The following is a 15,003-nucleotide window of genomic DNA, read 5'->3' as shown; positions in this document are numbered from 1 at the left end:
TTGCTGTCAAACTAATCCAGTATAGCCAGAAACTACCATAAGAATCTGGGAATGCCGAAATTACTTCAGAGGTTCAACGCGTTTCCGCCACAATTGTGTAGCCTCATCAGGAACATGTAATTTCGAAAAGAGATGTTTATAAATCAATTCTAGATGACCGCAGGAGAATTCACCTCCAGAGACTTTTTCAAATGTTCTATATTCCAATTGTGTGTATTATAAACTGGTACAGGGGAACTGAGTTGAATAACTCAGCTATGGTGGTAGCTGAATGACCATAATCTCCATCAAGCACCACTCATTGAAAAACCACGTCCCTTCCACCAGGAATACACCAAAATAATAAATTAATCAAGTAACAGTGTGGCTTTGAAGCGGCCTGGCCGCTCGCTCTTCCACTGCGGCTGGCGCTCCCATAGAGGAGAGCGCGGCCGCGGCGGAAATTAAAAATAGACATGCTGCATCTTCTGAAGCCGCACCTGCGGTCGCCACGGCTGCGGCTTCAGCTTGACTTACCGCAGCGGATTGGCCGTCCCGTGTGGATGAGATTTCTGAGAAATCTCGTCCACATGGCTGGCTAATCCCGAGATTAGCGTCCGCAGGCGGATTTGCTGTGGCGAAATTCCGTGCGGAATTTCCACGGCAAATCCGCCCTGTGTGAATGCAGCCTTACTTAGATTAGAATTAGTGTTAGGAAAAATGTTATAAATCAACATTTTGTTACAAATGCAATGACACTTGGCACATCTTCCTACACCTCATAGTTTCCGAAATATGAGTTAGCAAAAATCATGGTTCTTGGTGACCTTCAGAAAATGGATCTCTTGGCCCCAGATTATTATATACATTCTAGTGCAAAGTTTCGTAAAAATCAGAGATAGTCGGGTGTTACCTCTTGGGTGATTTGTCCCGGAATGATCCTTTGGCCTTATTTGTATCTCTCAGGCTTCATGCACACTTATGTATTGGTGTAGAGACCTCACACAACACGGTTATAGGCCTATGTGCCTATGCATACGGCACACGGCCACTAAATGTGAACACAGCCTAAGCAGACTTTTTAAGCATGATATTCTAGTACAAGGCGGAAAATAAAATTTATACTATACAAAGCCAATTTCTTAAGATTTTCCAAGTACACCTGCTTTACCTGGTTATGATGTGATTTAAATACGGCAGGGATGATTTATATAGCCTGTGTGTATGGACACAATGCAGTACTTTGCACGCAGTGGTGGCTAGCATGTCCAGCATGATTTCAAAATGTATCACTTATACCGATCATTGGCAAAGAAATGCCATAGAGCACATCCAAGAGTGACTATAGCCTGTGGCTGTCCTAATCCACAATAATCGTGCGGCGTTATCCAGGCCTGCCCTATGGAGACTATTGCTGGTCCAGTGATACAACCTGATTGGTATAGGTAGCATGTGGTCTTGTATATAACCTTCTCTTATCTCACCCCTGTGCACGGCAGCATAACAGACCTCTGCTTAATCACATTAGGGGAACAGCCTGCTGCTTGCTGACTGATACACTTTTGTTGATGTCAGTGTAGAGATGCCATTTTATTTGTAGCTTGTAGATTAATATGCCCTGACAGCGCTGTGAGGCTGCAGCGCTCCATCCCAAATGCTTGTCAGTCCCCTTGCAGCTGTGTGACTCATTTCTCTGCTCATTGCACCTTCATAATTCAGCAACCTTTCATCCGTCTGTGTATATGTATAATGCTGTGTAATGAGACCCTCTGTAGGGCAGCGCCACTGGTTTCCTTACAAAAATCATTATATAGAAGAGCTTCAAGTCATTTTCATTAATACATCTTCTGCTTTTTGTTATGTATCTAATGTGCTTAGAAAAAAACATTTTAGGCCAAAAGTCAAGGCTAGGAAATGGTCATTAGGCTTTCCTAAGAAGTAGGCTTTTCAAAGAATGTTTTGTGTAAGCTCCTGGAATGTAAATGGTCGAATTCAAAGCCTACCCTAGCCTACCAAGGTATTTGGACACCCCTATCTGTAGAATACATTACGTCGTATTAGGATGTGACCAGCCGGCATCTGCTCGTACCTGATTTTCTTCTTTTCCTGTACTGCGGAAGACATGCACAGTACAGAGGTTTTTTTTTTTTTTCTAGATCCCAGCTTTTCTCGTGCCGTCTCTAGGTAATGATGCAGAATCTGCGACCTTTCCACAATGTTATTGCAGAAGGGCCATGGGTCAGACGGCTTCTATTGACTTCAATGTAAGCTGTCCAGAAATTGCGCATGCTGAGATTTTTAATTCCCGCCCCCCATGAGCTGAAAATCGCAATTGATTTCCGCTCGTTTTTACATAGGGCGGTATTTGCTATGGAACCCGAAGGCGGACGCCGACTCCCCAGATTCCACAATGCAAATCCATCTGTGTGCAGCCGGCCTTAAAGGGGTTGTCCCGCGCCGAAACGTTTGTTTTTTTTTTCCAACCCCCCCCCCCCCCCCCCCCCGTTTGCCGCGAGACAACCCCGATGCAGGGGTTGAAAAAGAACACCGGAGAGCGCTTACCTGAATCCCCGCGCTCCGGTGACTTCTTACTTACCTGATGAAGATGGCCGCGGGGATCTTCTCACACTGTGGACCGCAGGGCTTCTGTGCGGTCCATTGCCGATTCCAGCCTCCTGATTGGCTGGAATCGGCACGTGACGGGGCGGAGCTACACGGAGCCGGCATCCAGCACGAGCAGCCCCATTGAAAAAAGAAGACCGGGACTGCGCAATCGCGGCTAATTTGGCCATTAGACGGCGAAAATTAGTCGGCTCCATGGAAACGAGGACGCTAGCAACGGAGCAGGTAAGTGAAAAACTTCTTATAACTTCTGTATGGCTCATAATTAATGCACAATGTATATTACAAAGTGCATTATTATGGCCATACAGAAGTGTATAGACCCACTTGCTGCCGCGGGACAACCCCTTTAAGATGCAGACCCTTGGAGGTGTCAGCCATGGTTTGTGACAGGAACTGCACACTATTGTGTATACTGGATATGCCGCTGCATGCAGGTTGTCCATTAAGAAGCACAATGCAGCAGCCTGTCTGCGATGCTGCAAGGAGCATCGTCATTGGACAGTTGAGCAACAGAAGAACGTACTATGGAGTGACAAATCGCACTACTTCATCTGTACATCTTATGGATGTACCTGAATGTGGAGGATCGTGGGGAACGCCGCCTGCCTGGGCGGGCTGTGCCAACAGTTGAGTACGGCGGAGGTTCCGTTATGGTCTGGGGTGGTTTACGTGGCATGGTCTCAGTCCATTGGTTGTAGTGTTGTAGGTGTACCTGAACATTATAGGCAATAATGTGCTGCCAACAACGTGACAATACTCTGGGGATGGTCAGCAATACTTTCCACAAGATAACACAAATTGTCAAATCTATGGTGGGCTTATTAGTGGGGAATTATCATTTGATGCCAGTGCCCTTGGGCACGATTTGTAGTAGTGAGGTGTAACACAAGGAGCCAGATATTTTGCTTAACTTGTAAACACAATGTTCTTATTCAATCAGACAGGGAGATGAGGATATTCTCTTCAATACATACAGTAGATAATAAATGATTTACAACTTGAAACAATCAAGGTACTTGTGTCTAGCATATTTATATCTGGGAACTTGGGCCGCTTGCAGACGACCGGATCGGATCCGGCTGCAAGAGTTCCCACAGCGGGACCCGACCCGAGCGTCTGTAGAGAGCACCGCAGACTCACCCGCTCCCGCAGCTCTGTCTCTTTCATGTGCCGGCTGCCGGGCAGCCGGCAAGTGACGTTGGAATTGGAGCATGCTGCGGTTTGTTTGCTGTGCGTGATTTCGCGCAGACAAACCGCGGCCGTCTGCATAGGATTGCATGCTATAATGCAATCCTATGCAGGCGTCCAGGGGCGGAAATTCTGCGGGGAATCCCGCCGCGGAACTTCCGCCCATCTGCTGGCGGCCTTACTCTCAATTTCTCTTCCCCATCCCTCTTTATGTTTCCTCTACTCACTGTCACAACTGACTCTCCTATGTTAGTCACTGTTTCTCAGATTTTTCTCCTGTTTCTCAGATTTTTCTCTTTCTTCTCCTGTCTCTGTCTTTCTCTCCTGCGTCTCTCTTGTTTCTCTCCTCCTTTTGCCTCCCCTTCTGCTCTGCTTGTTCTGTTCTGCTCTTGCTCTGCCTGTTTCTCTGCCTCCTGCGACCGTTGTCCGGCTATTTATCGACTCGGTCACCTGACCAGTCTGGTCTGCAGCCAATCACAGCCTATTTGGTTGCTAGGCTACCTGCATTATCTTAGTCTCTAGGTATTTTTTCTATCTTGTGCAGGTCCTAACTGGTTGCTAGTAGAGATGAGCGAGCGTACTCAGTAAGGACAGATACTTGAGCGAGTATCGTCCTTACCGAGCACCTGCTTGCTTGCCCGCAAAGATTCGGGGAGAGCGGAGGGGAACGGGAGGCTCTCTCTTGCAACACAGCGCTCACCCACGCCGGCACCCGAATCTTTGCAGGCGAGCAGGCACATACGCGGTAAGGACGATACTCGAGTATCTGTCCTTACCGAGTACGCTCGCTCATCTCTAGTTGCTAGGTTACCTGCATCCCTTGTGTAAAATGACTCAGATTAAACCCCTAGGGCCAGTTATTATATTACTGGTCCCCACAGCTATGTAATGCCCGTTTTCAGGCCACTACAAATCCAATGCTGTTTTACATTGGTTTTAGGATATGGATGTGTCACGATTGGACTGGCTGCACAGACTCCTAACATGAACATCAGGTCAGGAAATATGATCAGCATTCACGTTTTCTGAGGGAACATATCAGACATTTGCAGGATGAATGGCAGGAAATACCAGCTGAAGCACATCAGATGTTAGTAGAAAGTATGCCGCAGAGAGTATCCAATGTCATTAGGGCTAAAGGAGGCCCCACTAGTTAATAACATATGGAAATAAATACTTTTGATTCTTGCTCAGGTATCCAGTTGCCTTTGGTAGGATAGTGTACATCTATCAGCTATACAATGAGTGCAGTTATTTTTGGAATAAGTGATCTGTGTCTTCGGTTTGTCTTTTCTTCTGAGCCATTTATATTTTTTGTGTCGAGTAAACTAGCTAATTGGATCTGTCTTTCCGATGTGCTTGCCTTAAACAGTATATGCTATATAAATGTCTGAGTCCCACCTTTGGGAGTCTACACCTTTTGGGCTCCCATGACGCCAGTTTTGCAATCTGCAGCTACACGTTGCTACTGCAAATAGCACAGATAGGCCTCATGTCCACGGGGAGAGGTGGGAGGGAGGTTGGTGTCGGATTCTGAGTGCAGAAGCCCGCAGCGGATTCCGACCCTGCCCGTGGCCGAGGATCCTGCATACCTGTGCGGACAGGCGTCGTCGTCCGTGCGGACCTCTCTTCTGCTGGGACACCTGTACTGTGGATGGTCCGCACGGCTCGCCGTCGGACATGCACAGTACAGATTTTTTTTTTTTCAAATTTCCTGCTTTCCCGCGGAATTCACGGGCAATGCGCAGTGTTAGCTGTGGGCATCCCGCGGATGGGACGGCTTTCATCGACTTCAATGGAAACCGTCCGTGCGGGATCCGCACTGAAATGGAGCAAGCTGCGATTTGTTTTCCGGTCCAAAGAGTCTGCAAAACAAATCCACGTGCTTTAATTACAGTCCAGACGCCCATGATTCCCTATGGCTGGCTGGCATTGCCGATCTTCCGCACAGATTCCACAATTCAAAGACTTAGAGATATAGACGTGAATGTTGGCCGACTATATGGCCAGCCAGCTCTCGAGGCTCTCTCCTGTTTGCAACTGCCTCAGCTCATCAGAAGACCCACATTCCCCCTGGTAGGTGGCTCCCTATTGATCACTTCCTATCAGACATATAAGTCATATCCCATAAATATCTTTGATTGGAATACACGTTAAGTATATTCTTGATAAAACCCATTTAAATCCCTGAGGTCCGTTTACTGCCAATATATAAAGCAGGGCTGGGCAGATACCAGAAGCCAGCTCGTCGGTTTGCCAATAAATAGTGTTGCTGACGACAGCGCAAACACTTCAGTGCGTTAAACACTCTCAGTAATGTTCACATGTCTTGTGTCATAATGGGAATTCACAAGCTTTCTTCATCAAACTTAAAGTATGAAACCAGAACAAACATTTCTAGCCTAGAAGTAAATGAGCTCATAGGGTTTAACCTTTTAAGGACCAGGGTGTTTTGACCAGACAATTTTTAGTGATTTTACCCATGTGGTGATTTAACTGTCCTATTCGTTTTATCCTCAGCTACCAAAATCTTTTTTTTTTTGCGGTTTTTTTTTTTTTTTTTTTTTTCCCGTGACCTATAGAGCTATTTTCTATATACTCCTTTTTTTTCTTTAACTGACTTTTTCTGTTTAGCTTTAGGGCTCAGTCAGACGGGCGTTTTTATGTGCGTATGTTATTTGCGTTTGCGATCCGCATCTATTAAGAACCAATGCTTTTCAATGGTAGTGGTCATATGCCCGATATTTACCTGCGCACAAAAATACGCAGCGGTAAATATAGGGCAGCAGATTTTAAAACGCAGGTAACTGCGGCATCCGTCTTTTTTTGGATGTGAAACCCCTGGATGCTGTCACAACCAGGGGTTTCACCTTGTGCTCAGTGGGGCCAGCAGTGATTTGCGGGGAAGGGCTTTAAATATAAGCCCTTCTCTGAAAATCATCCCTAAAATGTGTAAAAATAAAAAAATATAGATATATATGTATATACTCACCTCTCTGCAGCTGCTGGGGGTCAGGCGCGTCCAGCCGGGTCTTCTCCCTGCACTACTCTGAAGTGCTTTTATTGAATGACAGCTGAGAGCTGCCTCTGATTGGTCACAGTACTCAGCCAATCAGAGGCAGCTCTTTCAGCAAGTGGGGATTTTAAATGACACAGTAACCCCGCGGAGATGAAGAAATCCTCTGTCACACCTGTGGCAAAGGTTCGCTATCTTCTCTATGTCAATGGGGCTGCCGCCGGCCCCATTTACCAAAGGTGAAACCCCATGTGACAGCATCCAGGGGTTTCGCATCCAAGGAATCCCCTCCTGCAGCTGTCACAGCTGCAGCAGGGAATAGCGGGCAGCGCACTTTATGTGCACATAAATGCTGCCAGGTGTGGTTTTTTTCAGCGTGACGCATGCTTCGGTCCCGCAAATTTTTTTACGCATGCGTGTTTGCCCACGTAAGTTCGCACATAAAAACGCCCATCTGACTAAGCTCTTGGGGGTAAAAAGCTAGAAAAAATGTTTTAAATTTTATAGTTTGTTTTCTAAAATTATTATATTTATGCTAAAATGAAGTGCAGGAATGGGTTCCTCATTTTGCTTTGGACATTTTGTTATGTAATTTGTATAGTCTCTGATTAAAGGGCGCATATGACGACTTTTTGGGTTGGCCTTGGATGGCGGGTGATTTTTCTTTTTTTATATATATTTTTATTTTATTTTTTAACTTTTTTAAAAATTATTTTTGTAACTAGATTTTTAACATCTATGACCCATATGATGTAAATAAAAGACTTCTGGGGTTCATTCACATTGTTTTGTGTTTTCTTTTTAATTTCATACTACTTCACTGTAGTTGGGGTATCCATAGGAAAATGTTTATATTTGAAGTCTATTCTAAAATTTTAGTTAGGCTGGGTTCACACGGGGTTAAAATCCTGCCGAAATCTCGCAGAATCGAGAATTGGCACTGGTTTCTAAAGCAGCTTATTCCGCTGCCGCCATCTCTCCCCATAGAAAGGAGAGGGCCTGCAGCGGAAGCAGCGATACAATTGACATGCGGCGACTTTGAATTCCACGTGGCACGTCCGTTTTAGTTCGACTTGGCCGCAGCAGACTGTACGCAGCGTGTGGATTAGATTTTTGCAAATCTTGTCCACTTTGCTGCTTAATCTCAGGATTATGATTGCAGTCGGACTTTACGCACAGAAACTCCGCGGCAATTCCTCCTCATGTGAACCCAGCCTTAGGGCGCCCACCCACTGGCGTTTTTTTTCACTGCGAAATTCGCAGGTTTTTTTTTTCTGCAGGGGGTCTATGGGACTTGTAATGTAAAAATCGCGATCGCGCAAAATCGCGATTTACCGCGATATCGCGATTTTGCGCGATCGCGATTTTAGCTTTGCATGTCCCATAGCCCAAAGACCCCTGCAGAAAAAAAAAAACGCTGCGAATTTCGCAGTAAAAAAACGCTAGTGGGTGGGCACCCTTAGTGTTCATTAATTCAGAAGAGCCCTACGTACAAAGCCTGTACAGCAGTGTACATTGCTTGTATGACTATTTGGGCAGAGTGGAGACATGCTTTTTTTTTTTTTTTTTTTAGTAAGCTTTGATGTATTTTCCATCTATTAATTTGGGTATGTGGGGAACATATACTTTTATTTTATTGTATTTGAGGGAGTAAAGCATGGCTGGGCAGATTCCAGAAGCCAGGTGAACAATTTGCCAATTAATTTTCTATTGAGTTCTAGATCTTTTGATTTTGTGTAAAGACATTTGTTTACCTCTGAACAGTGCCCCATACCAGTCTCACAGACCCCCTCCATTACCACAAACGTGCTTTTAATACTGCCCTAAAAACAAAAAAAAGTTCTAAAACTGCTTAGGCCTCCTGCACACGGGCGAATCTGCGTTGCGAAATCCGGAGCGGGATCCCGCCTCCGGATTCTGCAGCAAATCCAGCCCATAGCATGCTGTGAGAAACTGCAATTTCCTGCCCACGAGCGGAAATCAATTGCGATTTTCCGCTCGTCTGGGAAAAAATTGCAGCATGCTGCGGTGTCCTCTGTACTGCGCATGTGCGCCGGCGCTCCTGCCAGCACATTTGCAGCAGTGGGGAAGACAGCGGAGAGGTAAGTTGGGGTCACTAGGCGGGCACTGGGTCGAACCCCGCTGTGGGACTCCCACATGTGGGGTCCGACCTGCCTGTGTGCAGGCGGCCTAACTGAAGTTAAAAAAAAGAAAGAGAAAAAAAATTCACAAGTGATAACATCAGGAGTATTAAGTGGAGGGGTTCCAGGTGGTGAGACACTTAAGTTCTGGAACTGTATCTATGTAGTAAGCTCTGTTCTGGTGCCATATCTATGTAAGGTTAGTTCTGGTGCCACTATCTGTATATTAAACTTGGTTCTGGTACCATGTAAATGCAGTAAGAGCAGATCTGTTATTGTATCTATGTAGCATGATTGGTCCAGGTATATTCCCTGTGTAATAAGCTTCATTGGGAAGCCATATCAGTGTATTAAGCTTGGTTATGGTACTATATCTATGTTGTAAGTGTCGGACCTTTTTAAATCTCCAGACTGCTGTGGGCCACAACCTTCATACAACCCAGGGCCCATGGTAGACTAAATCTGCTCATGCTTTCTTCTAATTATTCCTCTCGGGAATTAAATGTGATTGTTCTCAGCAAGAGAAACCAAGTAATCTTGTTGATATAATACCTTTTAATGACTAACAAAAATACATGATGTTAATGCGAGCTTTCAGACCAACGCAGGGTTCTGCTTCAGGCTTAATGAAATAGACCCAAAGAGGCATGCATATACACTATATGGACAAAAGTATTTTATTTGGCCACTGCATGTTTTTCAGAATAAGTTCTTTATCCTTCTATTTAGTAAGATGTCTGCTCCTTTTGTTTGTATTACAGTAACAACACGTCGAGACATACTTTCCGCACGTTCTCTTAGTCTGGGCAGGAATAGCTCGCCAACTCTGTGCAAGGCTGTAAGAAGAGATTGCTGTGAGGATGGGCGTGGGTGGCAGGTGTCGTACCCGTCGCTCCAGTTCGTCCCACAAGCGCTCAATCAAATTAATAAATAGTTATCACAAAATAAGCAGCTTTTTATTTTACTCATGCCCTCCCAGCATACCGTTCAGCAAACTCATTATTTGCATATTTACAAATACTTTTGTCCATATAGTGTGTATATATACATATGACAAGGCACAGACATGATGTGATTAATTTGCACTTAAAAAAAATACATACCAGAACAGGATGGATAGAGAAATAAATACTTAAATAGTCCACTGATAAAGATCTGAAAGTTCTATGGTCTCTGAATTAGTGTTACAGGGTCACCAGGCCAGAGTGTTATAGTCTTACTTGAGGCAGGTTACTAAAAGGAATTCAGGAAAGGTCATATCTTAAAACTGAAAGGCCACATCTGTCTTACAGCCAGAATCAAGAATTGTCTTGTATCCAGGCCATAACTGTCTTGTATCCAGGCCTGTAATTGTTGTTGTGCGGCAATATGAAACGACTAGCAGTACCTGGCTGATGACGACTAGCCACACCTCACTGATAAAGCATCCTGGACAGGGTTTATTTTTTTCTGAATAGCAGCACACCTTTCTTGTATACGTTCAATGAGATTATCTGCGACCTTAAGCAACGGTTTACTTAGGAATTTATAACTGTGAAGACTGAATTATATTCTTGTGACTATTCTGCTATTTTTTGCCCTGTGCAAGGAAACACCTGTGTAGAATTAGCAGCGCCATATCCTCCCGTCGGGGTGTTACTTCTGTACATTGTTAGTGAGGAGACGTGCCAGAGTATGGGTGTCTGCTGAGGGAGGGCTGCTCTTACACCACTTATGATGCATTGTGCACTGACCTGTGGTGGAGTTAATGGGGCAGCAAGCCTGGACACTTAATCAATCAGTTTCCACGGCTCATAAAACCGGCGGGGAGCAGACAATGCGAATGCAGAGGATGATGCATTATTCTTGGGTAATGTCTCCTGAAGATGTGTGACTAAATAAAATTCCAGAGCATGCAGTCTGGCTCCGATCTGTGAATAATGAGCTACGGTATACCCCAATGCCGAGTCCAGGATTTTCTTTGTATGTTGCGGTTCTATTCTGTACAGTAGATGTGTCATAGTTTGTGCTTTCAGATAACTGCAGTCTTATTACTGTATATGCAGACAATGGTGACATTTTGATAAAAGTAGCCCAATTAAAAACAAATGTTGGTCATAGCAACAGATATCATTATGGCACTAGTTTTACCTTCCCTCTGTGTCTTCTCAGCAATAGATAACACTAAGTGTGTGTGTGTGTGTATACTTGTATGTGTATATGTAAATTACCTTACAGGCCACCTGCACATTGTGGAATCCGGCGCGAGCGTCTGCCTCCAGATTCCGCAGCAAATACCAGTCATAGCATGCGATGGAAAAACAAGTTTTCCTGCCCCGGCGAGCGAAAATCAATTGCAATTTTTTTTCCCACTCGCAGGGGGAAAATTCACAGCATGCTCTATTTTGAGGTGGATTCCGTGTAGACGGCTACCATTGAAGTTAATCAAAACCATCCAACACGCGGCCCTTCTGCAATCATCATTGCAGAAAGGCTGCAGAATTCATGTCATTGCCTAGTGAAGGTTTGGCATAATCTGTACTGTGCATGTGCACTGGCCTGCAGAATGTGAAGACTCCGGACAGGTATGTGAGGATCACCGGCCAGGCACTGGGTCTGATTCCGCTGCAGGAATCTGCATGTGGAATCCGACTCGGCCGTGTGCAGGTGGCCTAAGATGTTTAATCTGTGAGGCAAAATCATGCTGCAAAATGGCCTAAGGCCAAATGCACACAGCCGGATCCCGCAGCGGAATTCAACCTAATGCCGGCCAGTGACCCCGCATACCTCTTCAGATTTTTTTTTTCCTCCATGCTATAGATGTGCCAGGCGGCGCACATGCGCAGTGCAGGATATGCTGCACCTGCGATGACGCGGATCGGGCGGCTTCCATTGACTGCACGAAAATGGTGCATGGTGCGATTCCTTCTTTGCAAGTGGAAATCACAAGTGATTTCTACTAGTGTGCGTGGAAGAATCATTTTACATTGCATGCTATGGACAGACATTGCTGCGGAATCCACAGCCAGACGTCTGCCATAAGGATCCGCCCGTATGCATTGGGCCTAAAGATTAGTCTATGCACATGTTAGGCTTATAATGTAAGAGCCTGTTGACATCTCGTTATTACCTTCATACAAGGGTTCAGTCAAGGTTTTTTGTCTAAAATTCTTGAAAAAAATGGATCATCTGGTTGGAAACCCATTTTCTGGCCATTTTTTTTAAACTGCTGAAACGGAGACTTGTTGGTCTCCGGTTCAGCAGATTTCAACAATGACAGGTGCTGTCCACTTTCTGTTCTGCCATTGTTGTAATCTGCTAAAAGTTAGAGCAGGTGCCCATATCAGTGGATGTTTAAACACTTGCTCAGCATTTTCAAGTGAGTAACCTCAGAGAACATAGCACCGCATAGAATAATATATTAAACAGCACTATGTAAGCATATAAACCTTTATTTGAAAAAAAAAAAACCCAGAATAATAAACATGTGAAAAAGCTATTTCTCATATACATGGAGTCCCTTACCAAAATGTACTCATTGCGTTTCTCATTGTGGCCTAATGCCCTAGAAGAAGCTGGCATCTAATGTGATGGGAGACAAGAGTATAGGGAATTGGACAGATAGTAAATGTTGTAAATAAGGAATTGTTCTAGTTAGACTATATTCTGAATAGGACCTGTTTGAATGTTATTGTATCCTCCCTATTTTAAGGGAAAACCACTTCATTTTGGCCTTGATGCGATAAGTTAGGGAGCATCCACACTACATTTCCAGTATATGTTGGAGGCATACTTTGAGAGGATTTGACATCATACCATACTGGTCTCTGACTACTAAAAGACTAGGGGTTCCATCTTAAAGCCGATTTCAGCAATGCCTCAAAAAAGGAAACTATGGGCATAGTGTAAAAGCTGATGTGAACACATCCCCACTCTGGTTTATCAGTGAAGTAGTCTATTGGAAGACCAACCATTAGGGTATTACTGAAGGGCTTAGGGCCCATAGATGTCCGCAGCTCCTTACTCAGGTAAAGTTGTATTTTAACAGTAGACGTTTATGACCTAAACTTGACATGCTCTTAAAGCGGTTGTCCAGTTGTAAACTCTTGATGACTTATTTGCAGGATAGACAATCGGTAGTAGATCGACAAGGGTTTGCATTTACGACCTCTGCTGATCAGCTGTTGACCAAACCACCGTGCTTGTGTACTGAGCTGATTTCTGCAACAAGCAGACGTCTCCGTTCCCCCTGCGGTGGCGCAGTTTGGTATTGCAGGTAAAGTTCCCATTCACTTCAGTGGCATTTTTCAAGCTTGACCACTGGAACAGTACAGTTTACGAGCACTGCACACAGCGGATCATCGGGGATACGAGGCGGCAGAATCCCGTTTAATCTATTGTTGATCCTGCAGACAAACTATCAATAGTTAAAAAATGGACCACCCATTTAATGTCTGACAAGTGGGTGTTCCACGAATGGGTGCCTTTGGAGCCCTGCAGAACCCAACTGCTGAAGGCAGGAGAGTTGAACACTGCATTTGCATGGCTCATCTGTTATAATACACGTTGTTATACCATGTCTTTAAATAGCTGTAGTGGCTGGTGAGGGGCTCATAACCGTTACGATTTATTTACACCCTTTTTGGTTTTTGTTGCGAGTTTTCCAGCAAAAAGCCCATAAACCATGACCCAACCGCCACATGTGAATAAACCATTTAATGTTTGGGAGCCCAGAACTCGGTCTGACAACCGGAGCTTCTACGGTACTTGTACAGGCGCTTTGTCCTCTACGCTCTGTTTATACATGAATGCTGATTACATCCATAGATGAACACTTTTCATGTTCTAATACGCTTTAAGCTTTATAGAAAATGATTAATGTTCATGATACCCTGTTATAAAAATGTGCATTAAGAAGAAGAAAGCTGACATTACAATGGATAGAAGACTCGTTATGATTCATAAATGTTACATTCTGGCAGACGGCTTCCCACTTTTTAAGTTTTTCATGCTACAGATTTGACTGATTAATCAATCTCTGTTCTCCATTATGTACTTCACTTTGTAATCTGGAAAACGTGATCTGAGTTGGAAGTTTTCAAAGTGAATGTTCTGATTTCTCAATCTGCTATTAAATACAATGCACAGCGTACAGCAGAAGTATTGTACCATAGGAGCCAGGCTTCTGGCTGTTGTATTGTTAATGCGTTTTTATTGTCTGGCATGCATTTTTCATATACGGCGCAGTCCTCACCTTTCTGAATAGAGAGTGTTATTCTTTAAAATACTTTGTTTTAGAATGTTTGTCTTCGATCATAATAGTCTGTTCAGAACAAGAAGAGCAAGGGAAGGCCAGCAACACTTTTTTTTCTTTTTACGATCATCCAGACTACTTTACTAATTCTCCAGGGTGCTGTCCTGCTTTTTCTTTTGTGATTTTTTTTTTTAATTTTTTTATTTTTTTTTATTTTCGAGCACACAACACTTTTTTTTACCCTTACTTCAGATGCAGAATTTGGCAAGGATACGCAGCAGGCTTCACCACTTCATTTGAAAGTCTGAAATCTGCTGTGGATCCACCTCAAAATTTAAAAGGTGAGGATTTTGGTGTGGATACGCACCAAGAGCTGTACTGCGAACTATGCTGCAAATTTTGGTCAAATTTTGGTGCTTGTCCACTCCAAATCTGCCACATATAAACACACCCTCAAAGTGTTTTTTAATACTCCTTCATCTTATAGTCTTGTGTATCCATCTTTTTCAGTGTTTGACTACAGCTACAGAGACTACATTCTGTCCTGGTACGGAGAACTCAGCAAAGATGATGGCCACCTCTACCATCTGCTCTATGAAGACTTTTGGGAGCTCAGCAGACAACTGCGCAGTCGGCTTGCTCACATTGATATCGTAAAGGTGGTCTGCAATGACGTGGTGAAGAATCTGCTCACACACTTCTGTGACCTCAAGGCTGCAAACACTAGGTAACAAACTGGAGTGAGCATCCATAATCCTTCTCTGTGCAAAGTGGTTATATGCCTCTGCAAGGAGAGGTTTAGTTTAACCCCTTCAGCTCTG

At 44.2% G+C, this 15,003-nt stretch overlaps 1 protein-coding gene across 1 annotated transcript in view; it reads left to right on the top strand.

The window, feature by feature from the left end:
• The window catches only part of SNX25 (sorting nexin 25), a 183,554-nt gene that overhangs the window by 49,796 nt on the left and 118,755 nt on the right, over nt 1-15,003 (top strand). Inside the window, exon 3 of the mRNA XM_066573454.1 lies at nt 14,693-14,909. Coding sequence (XP_066429551.1) covers nt 14,693-14,909 — 217 coding nt within the window. The remainder of the gene's footprint in view (nt 1-14,692; nt 14,910-15,003) is intronic.

The sequence above is a fragment of the Eleutherodactylus coqui genome, chromosome 7 (genome assembly GCF_035609145.1).
Source record: "Eleutherodactylus coqui strain aEleCoq1 chromosome 7, aEleCoq1.hap1, whole genome shotgun sequence".
NCBI lineage: Eukaryota > Metazoa > Chordata > Amphibia > Anura > Eleutherodactylidae > Eleutherodactylus > Eleutherodactylus coqui.
This window is presented reverse-complemented; position numbering and strand designations above follow the sequence as displayed.